Consider the following 19964-nt stretch of genomic DNA (forward strand, 5'->3'; position numbering starts at 1 on the left):
GAAGTGGTTGCAAGGTTAATTATTTTAGGACTGTCAAGCAATTTAAAAAAAAATCAATCGCATTATTAAACAATAATAGAGTACCATTTATTTAAATATTTTTGGATGTTTTCTACATTTTTAAATTTATTTCAATTACAACACAGAATACAAAATGTACAGTGCTCACTTCATATTTTTTTATTACAAATATTTGCACTGTAAAAAAAATAGTATTTTCAATTCACCTAATCCAAGTACTGTAGTTCAATCTCTTTACCATGAAAACTGAACTTACAAATGTAGAATTATGTACAAAAAAAACTGGATTCAAAAATAAAACAATGTAAAATTTTAGAGCCTGCAAGTCCACTCAGTCCTACTTCTTGTTCAGCCAATCGCTCAAGTGAGTTTGTTTACATTTACAGGAGATTTGTTTACAGTGTCATCTGAAAGTGAGAACAGGCATTCGTATGGCACTGTTGTAGCCGCAGTCGCAAGATATTTATGTGCCAGATCTGCTTAAGATTCATATGTCCTTTCATGCTTCAACCACCATTCCAGGGGATATGTGGCATCCAGGCTGATGACGGGTTCTGCTTGATAACAATCCAAAGCAGTGCGGATCAACGCATGTTCATTTTCATTATCTGAGTCAGATGCCACCAGCAGAAGGTTGATTCTCTTTTTGGTGGTTCTGTAGTTTCTACATTGGAGTGTTGCTCTTTTAAGACTTCTGAAGGCATGCTCCACACCTTGTCCCTCTCAGATTTTGGAAGGCACTTCAGATTCTTAAACCTTGGGTCAAGTGCTGTAGCTATCCTTAGAAATCTCACATTGGTGCCTTCTTTGCGTTTTGTCAAATCTGTAGTGAAAGTGTTCTTAAAATGAAGAACATGTGCTGGGTCATCATTCGAGACTGCTATAACATGAAATATATGGCAGAATGCAGGTAAAACAGAGCAGGAGACATAAAATTCTCCCCCAAGGAGTTCAGTCACAAATTTAATTAATGCATTTTTTTTAAACGATCATCATCAGTATGGAAGTATGTCCTCTGGAATGGTGGCTGAAGCATGAAGGGGCATACGAATGTTTAGCATATCTGGCATGTAAATACATTCCAATGCCGGCTACAAAAGTGCCATGCAAATGCCTGTTCTCACTTTCTGGTGATTTTGTAAAATAGAAGGGGGCAGCATTATCTCCTATACATGTAAACAAACTTGTTTGTCTTAGCGATTGGCTGAACAAGAAGTAGGACTGAGTGGACTTGTAGGCTCAGAAGTTTTACATAGTTTTGTTTTTGAGTGCAGTTATGTAAAAAAAAATTCTACATTTGTAAGTTGCACTTTCATGACAAAGATTGCACTACAGTACTTGTAGGATGTGAATTGAAAAATACTATTTCTTTTGTTTATCATTTTTACAGTGCAAATATTTGTAATAAATAATATACATTTTGATTTCAATACAACACAGAATACAATATATATGAAAGTGTAGAAAAACATCCAAAATATTTTTAAAATTTCAATTGGTATTCCATTAACAGTGCTATTAAAACTGAGATTAATCACGATTAATTTTTTTAGTTAATCGCATGAGTTAACTGCGCTTGACAGCCCTAATTATTATGCCTGCTGTGGAGCTGTTTTATTTTATTTGCTGATGTGTACTTATTCCACCCTGTGATGTTTTTATTGTGAAACCACCTATGTAAGAGCACGTCATGTGTGGGATGGGCACGTCAGTTTTGTTAAAATAAATCCTTGAACATGCTAGTGTTAGTTAAAATATCCACAAATTGGTTTGGGACTGGAACCCATGACATTATGTAACCCTAATAAAAAAATGTGATTGTAGGTGCAGTATCATCCTATAAGGATAGAATTTCACTACATGTATCAGAGTAGCAGCCGTGTTAGTCTGTATTCGCAAAAAGAAAAGGAGTACTTGTGGCACCTTAGAGACTAACCAATTTATTTGAGCATGAGCTTTCGTGAGCTACAGCTCACTTCATCGGATGCATACCGTGGAAACTGCAGCAGACTTTATATATACACAGAGAATATGAAACAATACCTCCTCCCACCCCACTGTCCTGCTGGTAATAGCTTATCTAAAGTGATCATCAGGTTAGGCCATTTCCAGCACAAATCCAGGTTTTCTCACCCTCCACCCCCCCACACAAATTCATTCTCCTGCTGGTAGATCCATTATACAAAGACACATCTGGGCTGAGGAAACGCCAAAGGATTGTTCTGCAACGTTTGTATTTGGGAAACCCATAAAGGGTCCAATCCCACATTCCTTGCACACCCAAAACCCTCACAGATGTCAGAAGGAGTTTTAAGTGCTCAAAGAATGCATGGTTGGACTCCAGTATAGAAATCTTAGTTGCACTGTGGAGTCAATCACACACATCAGAGGAAGTTTACATGTTTATTATTCGTTCAAAGTAACTGAAGTTCCAAAGTGTTAAAAAAATTAAACAGTTATGTCCTGTATTATATTACGATTTCCATGAAGTGATAAAATATGGATTAGTCTACTTGATTAATCCAGGGAATTATAAAATAACATACAAAAATGCTAAATATTTACAGATTTTACTTAAGTCTGTAAAACTACACAGTTAGAAAAGCATGCAGCTTCATAAAATACAGTTGAATTGGTGGTGTTTAAGGAAATGTCTAGTTTCATGTAATTTTATCCAAAGACAGACTGAAAGGAAGAAAACAGAATTCCCATTATGATGACAAGCCATTTCCAAAATACATTTCCTTTCCTTTCAGCGTGTACTTCTTCACCTACTGAAACTGACTACACAGACTCTTCTGAATTTCTAAAAATAAACCAGTATCAAACAAAGTATTAGGATACTGAAACAAATGTCCAATTAACACATGGTAAAATGAAGAAGCAATCCCCATCCTCAAGCATGGAAACACAGGAAGACTCATCAATCAGGAGAGGACTAGCGCTCAATATTTGCAGCAAACAAGTTTAACTCCATCACAAAAGGAAAAAAGGTAAAATAAATTACGTTTGGGCAGGAGTTTGCCATTTTCACAGTACCTGCTTGAAAGTTAAATTTATTTCTTTCTCTCTCTTTTGTAATGGACAGGGGACTTTATTCACTCTGAATATGGCAAGCAAATGCTGTTTATTGACAATCTGCTGTTACAAAATTTACATGAACCTCATTGTTGTCACTGTATTGGAAAAGAGAAACCAAGTTAAGTCCTATTATCTATACAGTTCATTTTCAGAACAGATGTCCTGTTACTTTGTGCTATAAGCACATAGTAACACTTTAAAGTAAAATGATGCTATACATGCAGGATGAGGCTGGCTCTGGAACTAAACATTTATAACAAACTTAACATGAACTATTTCAAAACTGCTCAGACTTGCTCTCATGTGGGATAGAGGACAAACTTCTAAGTGATGTGGCCTACTTACATTGCATACAGGAAAAAATGCATTTGTAAGTTGCAAAACAGTAGGTGCCAAGTGGTATAAAAAGAGTACAAATGCATGGTAATGCACGCAGACAGAGCAATAGCATGTGAAAATGCTTATTTTGAAGTGTCAATTTTTGTGGATGCATATTAACATTGACTTTTGGGGAAATTTTGCTCTAATGGTAGCATGGTCTAAACCAGGGACCCTACAAGAGTTTTTTTTCCAATGGCAAGTTCAATGATATTATGTGAGAACTATGATACAAAAGGTAGTCTTAGCTGCCGTGCATTTTTTTTATCTGACAAGCTCGATTGTCAAAACTGGCTTTTGTTTGTTAAAATCCACTTCATAAACTTCTATGTAAAACATGGAGAAATGCAGTATCCACACTCTGAGATCCCCAAAAATGCACAATGATATTCAAAAACTTAATTGTATAGCTAAACCTATAAATAATGACATTGAAAAAACAGCTTGGCTGGTAAACCATTTTCATTTCATTCACAATATAATGGAGAGATGATTTGATACATTTCAGTTATAAGTATAGAAACAATTTTGGGGTTGTTTAAAATGCTAAAACAGGAAATATTTCACAGAATTTTACAATAGACTGAACTGCAAAATCTTAAAAGGGTTTGCTTGGATTTATCTGAAAATAATATCCAACAGCTTTTATAAAAGTTCTTTACATTGCTTCCTCCCATTTCACCTATATACATATAAATACACAGATTCCTGTGCTGTGTCTAGAATTATGTATTACTGTAATGAATCTACCCTACTATATGTCTCAGTTAAGATCTGCCCCAAATTGTGCAATTCTTGGATACAATAGGGTATTTTTACTGAAGCTGTATAAAAATCTTCAAAGAATGTATGATGTACATTTATCCAAAAACATTATGTTAGCAACTTCTTGTAGACACTGTTACTCTGATTACTGGAGCAGGTATCCCTTCTACTGGTCCTAGCCATTAACTGACCACTGCTGCTACTACTGGTAGGTTCAGAACTCTCTTTACAGCACAAGAGATTGCCAACCTGTCTCTGACACTCAGAGGAAGCGTAGTAATAAATCAAAGGATCAATGCAGCAGCTTACACTGCTGATACAAGCACAGAGGAGATAGGCAAAATAGATGTATTCTAACTGGTGGTTGTAAGGAAAAGATAAGTAATGAATTAATAAAAGGACATTTGTTGGTCCAAAACAAATAATAAAAATAGAGAAAACAGCGGCAGACAAAAGTAAAGCACGTGTCTTCTTACTTTGTTTTGCAACAATATTAGAAGAGATAAGACATCGGATAATACACACATAACAGACAGAAGAAATTATTAATGGCACAAAAAAGAAAATGGAAGAGAAAATGGTGAAGAAATTATGGTAATATCTCTTAAGTTCAGATTCTTTTAGCACATCATGGCAGGTTGTAATGTTTAACTCAGATATTTTCATAGTTTGCTCTGTGATGAGAATGGGTATAACTCCAACTATGGCTATAAGCCATATGGTAAAGCAGATCAACGAGGCACGCATTAATGTACGCCATGAGAGAGACTGCATAGGATACACCACGGCTAAGAAACGATCAATGCTAATAACAGTCATCAGCAGTACCGAACAGTACATGTTACAGTAGAAGGCAGCGGTGATGAGCCGACACATTTCAGGTCCGAACACCCAGTTGTTTCCAGAAAAATGGTATGCGATCTTAAAAGGAAGCACACTTACAAACAATACATCTGCAGAGGCCAGATTCAGCATGTATACTGTAGCTGGCTTTTTAATTTTCATTTTTATCAGGAACACAAGTATTGCTGTAATATTCAGAGGGAGACTCAGCATAACCACTAAAGTGTAAACTGAAGGAACAAAACGAGTCAACCATTGACTAGTCAGGTATCTTTTAGCATCATGAGAGATGTATCTTGTTTGTGCTTTAGTTTGATTGGCTCTAGTTAGATTGCTTAATCCTGATCCAACTTCTAAATCACTTTCAGTATCACTGTCGATGTCTTGAAAAGGTATATGTTCATAGCTGTCATCTTTGTGATAAGATGCAAAGGTTCTTAACCGGTGTGTGCCATTCCAGGAAGTGGTGTCTGAGAAATAAAAAACATGAAGATTAGTAGGCAAGATATTTGCATACTATTTGCAAGCTAGAAAACTATTTACCAAGAGGAAGGATGGTGGTGTGGTTACATCATTGCACTGGGACTCTGGAGATCCATTTTCAATTTCTGGTGCTGCTAGAGATTGCCTACAGCTACACGACATTTGACAAGTCACTTAATCTCTCTTTGCCCCAGTTACGCAACTGTAAGATTTGGATACTTCCTCTCTCCCCTCCCTTTATCTGTTCTCTGTTTATATTGTAAGCTCTTTAGGACAAGGGACAGATGTGTGCGGCTGGTGTGTATGTATATATATGTGCCACGCTCAATGAGGCCCTGATCTTGCTTGGGGCCTCTAGGTGCCGTGGTAACACAATTAATAAATCCTGTTACCCTTTGACTAGCTTTGCCAGAATCTTCCTACAGTTGTGTCAGAGGGGTCTAGTGTTTCCTTGATACTCATGCATAAAACTCCCATTAGGAGCAATAGTAATGACAAGCACATAGCCAGAAGAGAGTACTTTCCACTGAAATATTAAGTTTAAATAGGATCCTGCCACCAAAACAGTTATAAAATTTCAAATGATCAGGATATTCTTCCAGAGAAGGCAAAAGTCTCATTCACCCCCATATAGGTTTCCCCTCCCTTTGTCACTGGAATGGGACAAAAAGTCATGCCTTGCGTAGTCCCATCCCAACGGAGTGGCTTTTACCCTTGTTTTCATCATAAGATCGACATAAATTCAACTTAAATAATTTTACAATTGTATTTGTTACCATAAGGGAATGGCTATGGGGCTTACACAGACTTTTTGTGCATTTGGGAAGCTCCTGGGGCACTTTTAAAACATAATGGAGGCATTCTGCAGCATGGTTCAGTGACTCTGACAGGGAAGTAGGAATCAGGAGAGGGTTCTTTGGCAGAATGGGATAGATTTGTAACAAATTATTGATTCCATTTTGTATTATATGTTGAATACGTCTAAGGGCTTGTCTACAAGGGGAAATGGATCAAAACTGCTACTGTGCAATAGCTCCCATGCTCAGAGGGCCTTTTTCTGATTTAGCTTAATCCTCTTTGGAATAAGGCCATGTCTACTCTATAGCACTGTACTACAGTTGTGCTGCTGAGGCAATGTAGCATGTGTTTCCTATAGTGTCAGAAGGGGTTTTTCTGTCATTGTAGGTAATCCACCTCTCTAAGCAATGGTAGCCAGGTCAACTGAAGCATTCTTCCACTGACCTAGCCGCATCTACACTGGGGATTAAGTTGGCATAGCTACGGTGCTCATGGGATGTGAATTTTTCATACCCTTAAGCCGCATAGTTATGCTGATTTAACTTAAGTATAGACCAGGCCTAAGAGTGTCCACACAGGGAGCTATTCTGCAATAGCTATTCCAGTCAATTTTCCCATGTAGACAAGCCCTAATAAATTTTGCATGACTCAGCTACTGCCCCACCGCTAAGGAATAATGGCTGTCTATGCAGGGGGTACCAGCAGGACTGGGGGAGTGGGCTGAAGTGTCCCTGGAGAACACATGGCAAGCAGACATGCCTCTTTAAAAATGGGTTTCAGAGTAGCAGCTGTGTTAGTCTGTATTCGCAAAATAAATTTGTTAGTCTCTAAGGTGCCACAAGTACTCCTTTTTAAACAGGATGTGCAGGAGAGAGGACCAATAGACTCTGCTCAGCCTGACATGCTGACCACTTTAGACTCACAGAAGGTTGAGATCAGAGTAGGGGATGATGCATCTCAGGATCTTTTCACGTTATTTTTAAAGATTAGTCAGGGTGGCTGGATGGCCTTGAAAAAGAACTGCTCTAAGTTCACCAGTTCCAGTCAACACAGGCTGGTAAGTTTTAACTATCTGACAACTGTTCCGAGGCCCATGTGAAACACACAGGTGATTTCAGTCCTGTACTTAACTTCTGTCACAAATGACACCCCTGGGTACTGGTTGCAATAGACAGGACAAGAATTAAACTTCTCATCCCTAGAGATTATTCTTCCAGGTCAGGGTTGAGGGACGTATTGTGAAAGAGTGTGAAGACGCTTCTGGTATCTGCACTGCACACCTGCTCTGTGGATACGGGACTTCAATTCCACTGTTATCAGTGCAACAATTTTTTTTCTTTCCTGTTTCACAAACACACTGGCCAGTTACACTGGATTTACAGCTGCTTTGCATCACCAGAGCAGCACAGAGTATTGGTTAATCTGGCCCTTAAACCCCACCTCACTGTCCTCCTCACCTCCCTCAACATCAGCAAACAGCAGCATGTAGAGCCCGGGGAAGGAGAGCTATGGCTGCATGTGAGCTGAGTGGGAATGTGGGGAGCAGCAATGTGTGGGAGCTTGATGGAGGGAAGAGGAAAAGAAGAGCTGTGTTTGGTGAAGGGGGCTGAATTAGCCAGATCAGTGCTATGGGAGTGGGAACCTGAGGTAGAGGACAAACTCAAGTCCTAATGTCTCTGCACTTTAAAGGACTCCACAGAGAAGTCAAGATGAAGTGAACTGTAGCACACGAAAGCTTGTGCTCAAATATATTTGTTAGTCTCTAAGGTGCCACAAGTACTCCTTTTTTTTTTTTTTTTTTTGCAGATACAGATTAACACGGCTGCTACTCTGAAGTCTATGGACAGTTTTTTATCCATTGATGTCCAAGCTAGCATGTGGCTGCAGAACCTTTAACAAGCAGTGACAGCTGGGGCTTAGTCATCTACCAATGAGAAGTCTCAACATGAGTCCAATCTCTTTCACACTACTGATTCATTGCAACCAATAGAACTGTAACATGGAAATTACCAATAGAGGATGGGTGATGACTGATTTAGTTCCTCTGATGTCATGATGTCTGTAGTTAAGAGTTGACCTGAACAGTTAAACTTGCCTACAATTTATATAACGATTACAATTAAATACAATTGTTAATAGCTTAGCTAATTTATGTAGCTTATGTACAAGATTTAAATGAATTTTAACTACATGGAAAGTTTTAAGAGTCTACAAAACAGATTGCATTGGCTGTATCATTCAGGACAAAAAAAAGGTCAGACAGATCACTTTTCTTTAAGGATCCATTTTAAAATTAATTTTAACTCTAATTACTCGTTCATTTTCAGAAAATTAATTCTGTACTCAAAAAGTACTCTAATTTGGGGGAAACGACAATGTATTCGTCATACAAAGAGGTTTAATTCCTTCTTTAAGTGCAAAACTCAACTCAACCTTATCAACAGAGCAGTGAATAACACCTCCATGTGTTCTACTGTGTTTAGTACAGAATTTTGACCTGTGTCTCAATCCTGAATTTAAATGACAGTTAGGGAATCTCTGCACTGACGTCTGCTATAGGGAAGACATTTTTGTCTTGAGCACACATGTAATAAAATGTTCCTATCTTAACAGTACGACTAAAAGGTAGCAGAACTGTACAGAATGCTGCTTTACCGTGTGTGTGTGTGTGGGGGGTCACTCTAAATTTAACCTCACTCATTAACCGGGGGGCAGTGATGCCAAAGTCAAGTGAAAGTCAGAGGAGGTGAGGACAGGTATTCCTACTCGGTGGTGTGGACTCTGTTTAAAGTGTCCTAGAGATCAACTGACCCTCCCTTGAGCTGATCTAACTTAATTGAGAGTTCTTGTTTCTGCCCAGTGATTGCCAAAGCTGAAATCACTGATAAGCAGGTCCAGGAGTCTGAACTATACACCTGGTGAAAGACAGTGCAGAAGGTGCAGCAGTAGCAAGGCTCCCCACTGTCTAGTGAAATCACTGAGAATGGGGCTAAGTGATAGAGCCTAAGAACGTACCATTGTGGCGAGAGGTAGAGGTGGCAGCAGCATGCAGCAGCAAAGATAAACGTGACAGCAGTGAACCGCAGCAGAGGCAGCAGCAAGCAGCGGGAGCAACAGCAGCAGAAGCATTGCTTGGCGCCCCCTTTCAGGGGTGGGAGGTGAACCCGTATGAATACACCCCTGAATTCTGGGACTTTGCTAACTTTGGATAACCAGCTGTGACTTGGGTGCAGCAGAGGGAAAGGGGAGTGGTTTGTTAAAGGGACGTTCATCTGTCAGACTTTCATGCCCCAAGGTGGGAAACTGAGGCAAAATACTACCATCCAAGATACTGTGTGTGGGTGTTTACTTGTGGTTTGAATGCTTTTGAATTATTGTTGCATGATTTTTCCTAATTAGTGATGAAATCCCTCTCCATTTTAATAAAAGTTATATTTTGTTATACACAGACTCAGTGCTTGTGAGTGGGGAAGTATTGCTTCTTTGAGGCACCAAGGGGTGTGTTTAGTTTTCCCAAACTTCTTGGGTGGAGCTTTAGTCAGTTCTGTTTTGTAATGCTGAGAAAACCTCAGAGATATTGAACATTGCCTTTATTGCTGCTGACACCACCTAGCAAAAGGGTTACAGTGATAATTTGTTAAGCCCCGACAATGTGCATGGTGCTGTACAAGATAAAAAGGAAAATTGGAAGTTCAGGGTAGAAAAAGTTTCATGTCTGCATTTATTTTAAATAACCCATTAACTTGGGTTTGAATAGAGACTGGGAGTGGCTGGTCATTACACATATTGAATCCATTTCCTTAAGGTAAGTATCCTCACACCTTCTTGTCAACTGTCTAAATGGGCCATCTTGATTATCACTACAAAAGTTTTTTTTCTCCTGCTGATAATAGCTCATGTTAACTAATTAGCCTCTCACAGTTTGTATGGCAACTTCCAACTTATCTGTATGTATTGTGACGGGGCAAGGCCAGATGGCTATGGAAAAGTAGTGGGAGATAGATATAGTAGCTCCAGGCTAAACAAATCCTTGGTACCAGGATAAGTGAAATAGCAGCTGCTCCAGGTCAATTAAGACACCTGGGGCCAATTAAGAACTTTCCAGGGAGACTGATTGGGACACCTGAAGCCAATCAGGGGCTGGCTGAAACTATTTAAAAGCCTCCCAGTCAGTCAGGTGGGTGTGCATGTCAGGAGCTGTGGGAGGAAGTCGCACTGTTGGAGAGACTGAGTAGTACACACCATATCAGGCACAAGGAAGGAGGCCCTGAGGTAAGGGTGAAGTGGAGCTTGAGGTAGTGAGGGCTGCTGTGGGGGAAGTAGCCCAGGGAATTGTACATGTCATGTTTCCAAAAGGTCAGCTACCATAGCTGATACTATTAGGGTCCCTGGGCTGGAGCCCAGAGTAGAGGGTGGGCCTGGGTTTCCTCCCCCTCACCTTTGCCCCCTGATTAATCACTGAGACTGGGAGACAACAGAGACTGCGCAGGAAGGATAACTTCTCCTCACCTCCCTCGCTGGCTTATGATGAAAATGGCTCAGTAGACTGTGACCCTGGTCTCTAGAGAGAGATGGGTTACGTGGAGGGTCACAGTGAGCCTCTGAGGCTAGCGAAATCCACCAGGAAACGCAGGACCCACGGAGGCAAGGACAGAGCTTTGTCACAGTATATCTATCTATCTATATATCTTCTTACTATATGTTCCATTCTATGCATCTGATGAAGTGAGTTGTAGCCCACAAAAGCTTATGCTCTAATAAATTGGTTAGTTTCTAAGGTGCCACAAGTACTCCTGTTCTTTTTGCGGATACAGACTAACAAGGCTGCTCCTCTGAAACCTTTAAAAGCAGTAGTGCTCAAGCAGAAAAGTGAGGACATTCAGAAGATTTCTGAGGCTTGTGTCAGCAAAAGGGGGTGGGGGGGATAAAAGCTCTTACATGATGTCAGAATAAAAAAAAAAGATTCTGCTGAACCCTGACCTGAAGCATGAGGCCTTTGCAGAAAATTGAAGCTATTCAGAAGATTTCTGAGGCTTGTGTCAGCAAAAGGAAAGGGGGAGGGGAGAATGAAAGCTCTTACATGTCATAATAATAAAAAAAAAGACTGATGAACCCTGATCTGAAGCATGAGGCCTTCGCAGGATCACCAGGAAACAAAGAACTCTGCATAGACAGTGGGATATCAGACACAATGGGATATCACAACAAAGCTACCAAGAATACAGTAGTTGTACTGAAACCATTTGAAAACTACTATAAATATCCATAGCTACGCTAGTTTCCTATCCTATCACATACCTGAGGCCCCTCAGGGGGCCACAAGGTTATTACGTGGGGGTCGCAAGCTGTCAGCCTCCACCCCCAAACCCTGCTTCGCCTCCAGCATTTATAATAGCGATAAATTAAAAACTTTTTTTATATTTAAGGGGGGAGGGGTTATACTCAGAAACTTGCTGTGTGAAAGGGATCACCAATACAAAAGTTTGAGAACCACTGCCTTAGGCAATGAGTTTGAAAAATGGAAAGTTACATGATTTATATTTATTTGATCATATTTTATTTCACTATTCTTAATAATACAAATAATCTTGGAGGAGAATTCAAATCTTTCAATAGTTACAGTCATGGCATTATATCACTGAAATAATTATCCCTGCTTTCTCTAAGCTCTTATCCAATTCTTTGGAAGAGGTCACAATCCCTTGATGATCATGACTGTCTGTGATGTTATCCTTGCTAATATGACAGGACTGCTAGCATATAATAAAATGTTTGGACAATGGAATTAGAAAAGTTTGCTGGCAGCTGAGAAAGAGCAGGATGAAATATTCCACCTTGCTCTAGCTGCTGTGCAGCTGAAACACTGGTTTATACGGTTATTCCTCTGCTTCTAATAAGGACTTTTGTAAGTAAATAAAGCTTAGTATCAGTATGATATTTCTAGTTGCCTGTGATCTTGGCACAGGTTCTCAAATTGGGATCTGCTGAAGAGATGTACAGGGCTCAAATAAGTGTTCTCAAAATCCTTTGTATTTATTTTTTTTAAAACACATATTGCACTGTATTCCATAAAGTGCAATATGATGGGTCTAGCAAATATTGCTGGCCCTCCTGATTAGTATATCAGCCTTTATCTACACTAGAACTTTGTCAGAAAAACTTCTGTCGCTCATGGATCTTAAACAAAACACGCCCCCCTTCCCCCCCCCCCCCCAAAAAAGTGTTACTGATGAAAAGTGTGAACAGAGCATTGTCAGCAGAAGCGCTCTCTTGCGGGGGTGGAACTTCTTTGTTGGCAGGAGACCTTTCTCCTGCTGACAAACAGCAGCTACACTGCCGTGTCACTAAAAGCTGCGTAATGTAGACATAGCCTCAGTTTTTTATTCCATCTTCGGGGGAGCAACAAAAAACAAAAACAAAAGCCACATCATAGAATATCAGGGTTGGAAGGGACCTCAGGAAGTCATCTAGTTCAACCCCCTGCTCATCAAAGCAGATCTTTACACATGGAGCTGTCTGCAAAACAGAAACTGACTCTGACTGTGTTATCTTTGTGATTTTCTCTTTAAAGCCATCTCCAGGTCTGAAGTGCTACTATTTGAGTACGGCCATATGAGAAGAAGAACAAGACAAGAAAAGGTAAAAACCATAAAAAGGAGACAAAAGTTGGAAGACTCAAAATCACTATCATTATTGACACTCAGCAGGGAAGGAAGATGCCTTTCTACCCCTAACACTAATGCTTTTCAAACCACCTTGAAAATGTACTTCCCCAGACCCATCTATTTGCTCACCCTATATTGTAGTAGTTAATTATGAAAAAACTAATATACATCAAACACACTAAAAACCTACTTGCCCTTGGCAAGTTGAATTTTCAAGACTCCATAACAGACAAAGTTTTTAGAGGGAAGCAGATGGATATATCTGAAAAGTATAAAACAATTTAATTTTTCTAAGTTTTTCACTTATTTATCTGATAAAATAGCAAAAACTCTCATTTTTAAACTTGTTTCTTACTGCTGAAGAGCCTTGCTTAAAATCATCCTTTGAACAAAAGTTTTCAGTTAAACATTTAAGAATTACCTTTTCAGCTATATCAAAGTTAAGTTCTTGAAATCTTTCCACCAATTCTCTGGACTGACTACATTTAGGTATATTTATGCATTTTTTTTTTCAAGTTAACTTCCTTTTTTATGAAAGCATTGTATTTGCAGCACTGGAAATCGATCCAGTTCATCCACAGAACAAGTGCACCACAAGCAGTAAAAACTTCCCCACTTTGCCACACCAATATACTTATAACCTGTTCAGAACAGATCCTTCTCCAAAGATGGAAGGGTAATTCAGACTCCAATAGATTAATTTCTTGGCCTGACTGCCAGAATCTGAAGAAGAGCTCTGTGCAGCTCAAAACATCAACAGAAGTTGTCCCAGTAAAAGATACTACTTCACCCACCTTGTGACTTTCAGAACAAATTTGTAAGCTATTTATATAGTGCCATAAATGTGCATGGCACTTTACAGACAAAAGCAAAAACCATACCCTAAGGAATTCACAATCTATGCTAGCTGTAATACCGCTTTTGTGATGTGGAAACCTGAACACGGTGGCAAATAACTACCTCATTTTACACAGGTGACTGAACAATCATCAGCTCCTCAAGAGTGACTTTTGATCACTATTGCCTATAGCTGCATTCATACCTGTGGCCTCTTGGTGAAAGGCTCTAAGCCCTTTTTCCAGCCCCCCACGGTATTATTGCATTGATTAGCATATTCAATATGTACATAACTAATTCTTTGGCAATTTAGTAGTGTACACAAACAAAATAAGGAAGTTCAAAGGTTTGGGTGAAATATAGTTCTGTATGACAGAAGAAAGAGGATTGCTTTTGTAACAGTAAACCTTCTGAGAAATGGTAACCATTTAATGATTTCTGTTTAGTGGAACAAAAAGGCTAATGTTTTTCCATGTAACTTGATAATTACCTTTTTAATTCTGTAAAATGTAGCATTATAATTCTTTTTATAAGATACAATAAATAAGAATTATACATTATTCTACTCCATGAATGCCCTTTAACAGTCAAACTGTTACATAATTTATATCTTTTTTGGAGTGAGTTACAGGGACACACATTTACTGTTTCTGTACAGTGAAAAGCAACATTCAACAATATTTTTATACTGGCATTACTTGGCATAGATTTTAACTAAATTTCTTTTAGGTTTACACCACTCAGTGGCAATCTAAAGATCCTACACTAGAAACAGATTTCAGAGTAGCAGCTGTACATCCGATGAATTGAGCTGTAGCTCATGAAAGCTTACGCTCAAATAAATTTGTTAGTCTCTAAGGTGCCACAAGTACTCCTTTTCTTTTTACACTGGAAAGATAGTCATAAAATATAATAAACACCTTCCAAGGAAAATATAATTTTAAAAATGTCATACAGCAAACACCTTGTCATATAGCTTCTGTTTATCACATACTCAGGAAGCACTAGTTGAATCAAAGTCTAATTAATTTTGTTCACAGAATAGCTCTGACATTGTCAGATTCTGACAATGATTTAGACCTATGTCATTTAAAATATATTTTAAAACGATTTTATGTTACTGTTGAAATGTCTGATGTATGTTAAACTTATATGATCAATAAAAATATGCTTTAAAAATAGCATTTATTCCTATCACCATCATACAATGATGACAGAAATACACAGAAAACTGCTAAAGCAGATCATCCTAAAAACTAAAACTCTACCCAATCTTATCCTAAAACAGTAAATTTAACCTAAATTGTATGAACTAAATGTTTAAACCTCAAGGTAAAATGAGATCTAAATCCGTAATAAAAACTTTTCAAACAGACAAAACATACAGACACACGCACCTCCATGTATCAAATTTTCATTGATGACAAGAATTGATTAAGTACTCCTATTGCCATATTCGCAACTGACAATTTGATGCAGTATCATCCACATAGAGGCACAGTATCAATGGAAAAACATGTGCTACTAGCAATGGTCATTTATTTTCTGTCAATGAAAACTGGTTTTTTTTTTATTTAAAGGTTCTGTTATCGTGTTTGCAACTCAGATAGGGTAACACTGATGCAGGAGAACTAGTAAGTGGAACTGATTAGTCTGTCTTTATTGGCCAAGCTGCAAGATCTGTAGATCTGAAAACCCTTTAACAAGGCAGTTAAGCAACGTTATTCCCATTTTATATCATAATAAAAGTGTAGGACTGGAAGGACCTCAATAGGTCATCTAATCCAGACCCCTGCACTCAAGGCAGGGCTAAGTAACAACTAGACCATTTCGGATAGGTGTATAGAACATAAGAATGGCCATACTGGGTCAGACCAAAGGTCCATCTAGACCAGTATCCTGTCTTCCGACAATGGCCAATGCCAGGTGATTCAGAGGGAATGAACAGAACAGGTAATCATCAAGTGATCCATCTCCTGTTGCCCATTCCCATCTTCTGGCAAAACTGAGGCTAGGGTTTTGTTTAACCTGTTCTCAAAAGACTCCAGTGATGGAAATGCCACAGCCTCCCTAGGCAATTTGTTCCAGTGCTTAACTACCTTGATGGTTAGGAAATTTTTCCTAATGTTCAACCTAAACCTCTCTTGCTGCAATTTAAGCCCATTTCTTCTTGTCCTATCTTCAGAGGTTAAGGAGAGCAATTTTTCACCCTCTTCTTCAGGGGTGGCCAACCTGAGCCTGAGAAGGATCCAGAATTTACTAATGTACATTGCCAAAGACCCACAGTAACATCAGCAGCCCTCCCGCCAGCACTTCCTGCCCGCCAGCAGCCCTGCCGATCAACACCTCTCCCTTCCTTCCTGCTGTGATCAGCTGTTTCGCAGTGTACAGGAAGGTCTGGGATGGAGGGGGGAGGAGCAAGGGTGCAGCAGGTTCGGGGGGGGGGAGGAAGGAGCGGGGGCCTTGGGGTAAAGGGTGGAGTGGGGGCAGGGCCTGGGGTTGAGCAGTGGAAAGTTGGCACCTGTAGCTCCAGCCCCGGAGTCAGCACCTATGCAAGAAACCGCATATTAACTTCTGAAGAGCTGCATGGAGCTCTGGAGCCACAGGTTGGCCACCCCTGCTCTTCTTTATAACAACCTTTTATGTACTTGAATACTGTTATCTTCCTCCCCAGTCTTCTCTTCTCCAGACTAAACAAATCGATTTTTTTCAATCTTTCCACATGGGTCATGTTTACTAGACCTTTAATCATTTTTGCTGCTTTCCCCTGTCCACATCTTTCCTGAAATGTGATGCCCAGGACTGGACACAATACTTCCAGTTGAGGCCTTATCCGTGCAGATTAGAGTGGAAGAATTCTCACGTTTTGTTTATAACATTCCTGCTGATACAGCCCAGAATGAAGTTTGCTTTTTTCCCCCCAACAGCGTTACATTGTTGACTCATATTTCGTTTGTGATCCCCTATAACCCCCAGATCCCTTTCCCTAGTACTCCTGCCTAGGCAGTCATTTCCCATTTTGTATGTGTGAAGTTGATTGTTCCTTTCTAAGTGGAGTACTTTGCATGTGTCCTTACTGAATTTCATCCTATTTACTTCAGACCAGTTCTCCAGATTATTTTGAATTTTAATCCTATCCTCCTTTTCCTTAGAGAAACTGAAGTTCGGGGAAATTAAAAGATTTAGGTTAGACAAGTAGTCAGTAATAGAGGCAGGAAGAATATTCAGGTCTCCTGACTCCCCAGTCAACTGCCACAGAATGTTAAGGAGATATTGTCTACAGAGTTTTTGCAGCCTTGTGTTTTTCCAGGACATTAGGGAGACAAGGGGGGGGAGGGGGTCACTGGGCCAACTTCTGTGGGTAACTTTCCCACACCCGAAGAAGAGCTCTGGGTAGCTCCAAAGCTTCTCTCACCAACCGCAGTGGGTCCCGTAAAAAGATATCAACTCCCCCACGTTGTCTCTCTAAAGTGGTGGGGGAACACAGCTAAGCACAATTTAACCACATTGTCCCTTAAATAAACAAGCCCTCCTGTTGTCTATGGGGAGAGGCGGGGATTAAGTCTAGTCATTATCAAATCGGCTGGTCCTGGAGCCGCTAGGAGCGATGTCAGGAGAAACAAGGGGGAAGGCAGGAAAGGAAGCCAGGGTTCTGAGCAGCTGTGTCGGATGCAGGAGCGGGCAGAGCTCCCTCGTCCGCAGGCGCTCAGGGAGATCCTGCCCAGTGACTCTCACTGCAGCCCCAGCAAATCCCGCGCGCTGGTTACTACGGGGGAGCCCCTCTCGGCTCAGGCCCTCCAGCCCGTCACCAGGGGTCAGCGCCTCGCTCACAGCGGCGGGGCCCTGGACCGCCCGGGATCGGAAGGTGAGGGATGCGCGGCGCGGGACTCACCGTTCGCCGGCGCGGAGAAGGCGAGCAGGGGGCCGAGCAGGGCGAGCCCGCCGAGTAGCAGCAGCTGCCTCCCCATGGCTGCCTGGCCCGCCGGGCCGGGGGCTCTGCAAGCTGCCGCGCCGCCGCCCGCCCGCGGCTCCCTGAGCGCAGTAGGAAAGAGACGTGCGGCGGCGAGGGGGGTTATAAGCGGCCCCGCAGGCGGGGGAAGGCAGAGCGGCGGAGGCGGCGGCGGTCACTCCCACTGTCACAGGCGCAGACGGCAGAGCCCCGCTCCTCTCCGTCCCCCTGGCGGGACGTGCGTGCAACAGGCTGCCCGGCTCCCCTGCTCCGGCGTCCTGGGGAACCCCCGACACTGCCCCGCCGGCCAACCCCCGACACTGCCCCGCCGGCCAACCCCCGTGTCCCAGGGAGAGGGGGAAGGAAGGGCGGCGCCACCTGTGTCCCCTCACCCTGCTGCCGGGAGTCCCTCAGTGCGGGAAAGGACAGAGCTGAGGCCGGATATACGCTCCGCTCAGGGAAGGGAATTTTCTGGCCCCACCAGGCCAGGCAGGGACCAGGCCAGAGCTGAGCCCTTCTGGCCCCAGAAGCACCCACCATAAGCCAAAACGAACTGATCTGATGCTCTTTGGTGACAGACCAAAGCCTACACCGTTCCAAAAGGAGCTCTCAGGTAGTTGGCTGGCAATGGGAGTGACATACATTTCAACATTCATGTTATTGCCACAGATCTAAAACCCTGAACCTTCTCACTTACCTCTCTTGCACAGGTCCTCCGGTGCAACCCGCTTCAGCCAGTCACACCCTGGACCTGGGCTTCGGATTTGATGTTTATAGCAAACCCAAGTCTGTCTAGAGCAGAGCCTTAGGTCACTGTAGCAGTGATAAGAGCTCTGACAAGCAACTAGACTGTAGTCAAATCAAGGCCGAAGGTCTAAGACCCATGGACTCTATCAAAAAAGCATGCTAAAGGACAGCAGGATTCTAACCACAGGGCAAGGAATAGAGGATCTAGTGAATCATATGAGAGTCTTGGTCATTGATGCACTTGTCCCCAAATGTCCCTTCCTCATTAAACACAGATCTCCTTGCCTTTCTAGCACTCTGCATCAGATGAAGAGACAGGGTTGGAAACTTGAGCACATAGTGGAAAACAAAATCTTGAAACAAAGAGTTTCTCCAGGCCTCTGCTGAGGTATTACAGGGATGCCTGCCTTTCAATGAATAGAAGGCACACATCCATTCTCATTCTCCTGGGCCTCTCTGCAGCAGTTTACATTTGTCTACCTTGAGAGAGGTAGAAGGAGTCCATGGTAACATGCTAAAATGGTTTAAGTGCCTCAGGGAAGGATGCACCCAAGCAATAGTGATAGGAAACTGAGCATCTGCCGCTAGATCCCTCACTTGTGAAGACACACATAAAGGCTCAATTCTCTTTTTGGTCCTATTCAACAACTACATGCAGCCACTAGGTGAACTAGTAAGACAACGTGGACTCAAGTGTCAGCCATTTACAGGGGACATGTAGCTCTGTCCTTTGCCATATGCAAACTAAGCACATTATCTAGAGGTGTGGGTGATCTAGCCAGCTTTCCAATCGGGCAAGCCACCAGCAATAACTGTGCCAAAAGCATCCCCAAAGCCATACCAGTGCAGCTACGATTACTCTACCTCTAACCCAGTTGAAATCTGCTCCTATTGCTGGCCACCTGCCTGTGAGTCTCACAATCCTCCCAGAAAACAAGTCATTGATTTTAAGGCTAGAAGGATCTGCCTTGACAATCTTCTAATCTCCTACATAACACAGACGATAGAATTCACCCAGTAATTCCTGCAACTGACAAAATTATTCGTCTTTGCAACGTAAATGAGCAACATCAAATGCAAAAACTTGTGATTGAGCTACAGCATCTTTCAGAAAGACATCCAATCTTAAATACTCCCAAGTAATGTATTAGCCACGTCCCTTGGTCATTTGTCCCAATGGTAAATTACCCTTCCTGACAAAAATTTACATCTTGTTTGCCATTTGAATTTTTAAAAAACTTTATCTTCCAACAACTGGATCTCATGATGTTGGTCTGCAAGTTCAAAGAATTCCCTGAAATCAGGTAATTTCTGCCAATGTAGGTACTTATAGACTGATCAGGTAGCCTCTTAAATTTTCTTTTCTGATAAACTACAGGAACTGAGCTCTCCACAGC

General features: G+C 41.3%; 1 protein-coding gene across 1 annotated transcript; it reads right to left on the bottom strand.

The window, feature by feature from the left end:
- Positions 1-2410: 2410 nt before the first annotated feature.
- F2R (coagulation factor II thrombin receptor) lies at positions 2411-17982 on the bottom strand. Its single transcript, XM_077817016.1, has 2 exons — positions 17764-17982; positions 2411-5558 (listed from the first exon to the last, which is right to left on the bottom strand). The coding sequence occupies exons 1-2, from the start codon at positions 17837-17839 to the stop codon at positions 4354-4356; spliced, it is 1281 nt and encodes a 426-aa protein (XP_077673142.1). The 5' UTR covers positions 17840-17982; the 3' UTR covers positions 2411-4353.
- Between the last annotated feature and the right edge of the window lie 1982 nt (positions 17983-19964).

Source organism: Eretmochelys imbricata, chromosome 5 (genome assembly GCF_965152235.1).
Source record: "Eretmochelys imbricata isolate rEreImb1 chromosome 5, rEreImb1.hap1, whole genome shotgun sequence".
In the NCBI taxonomy this organism is placed as follows: domain Eukaryota; kingdom Metazoa; phylum Chordata; order Testudines; family Cheloniidae; genus Eretmochelys; species Eretmochelys imbricata.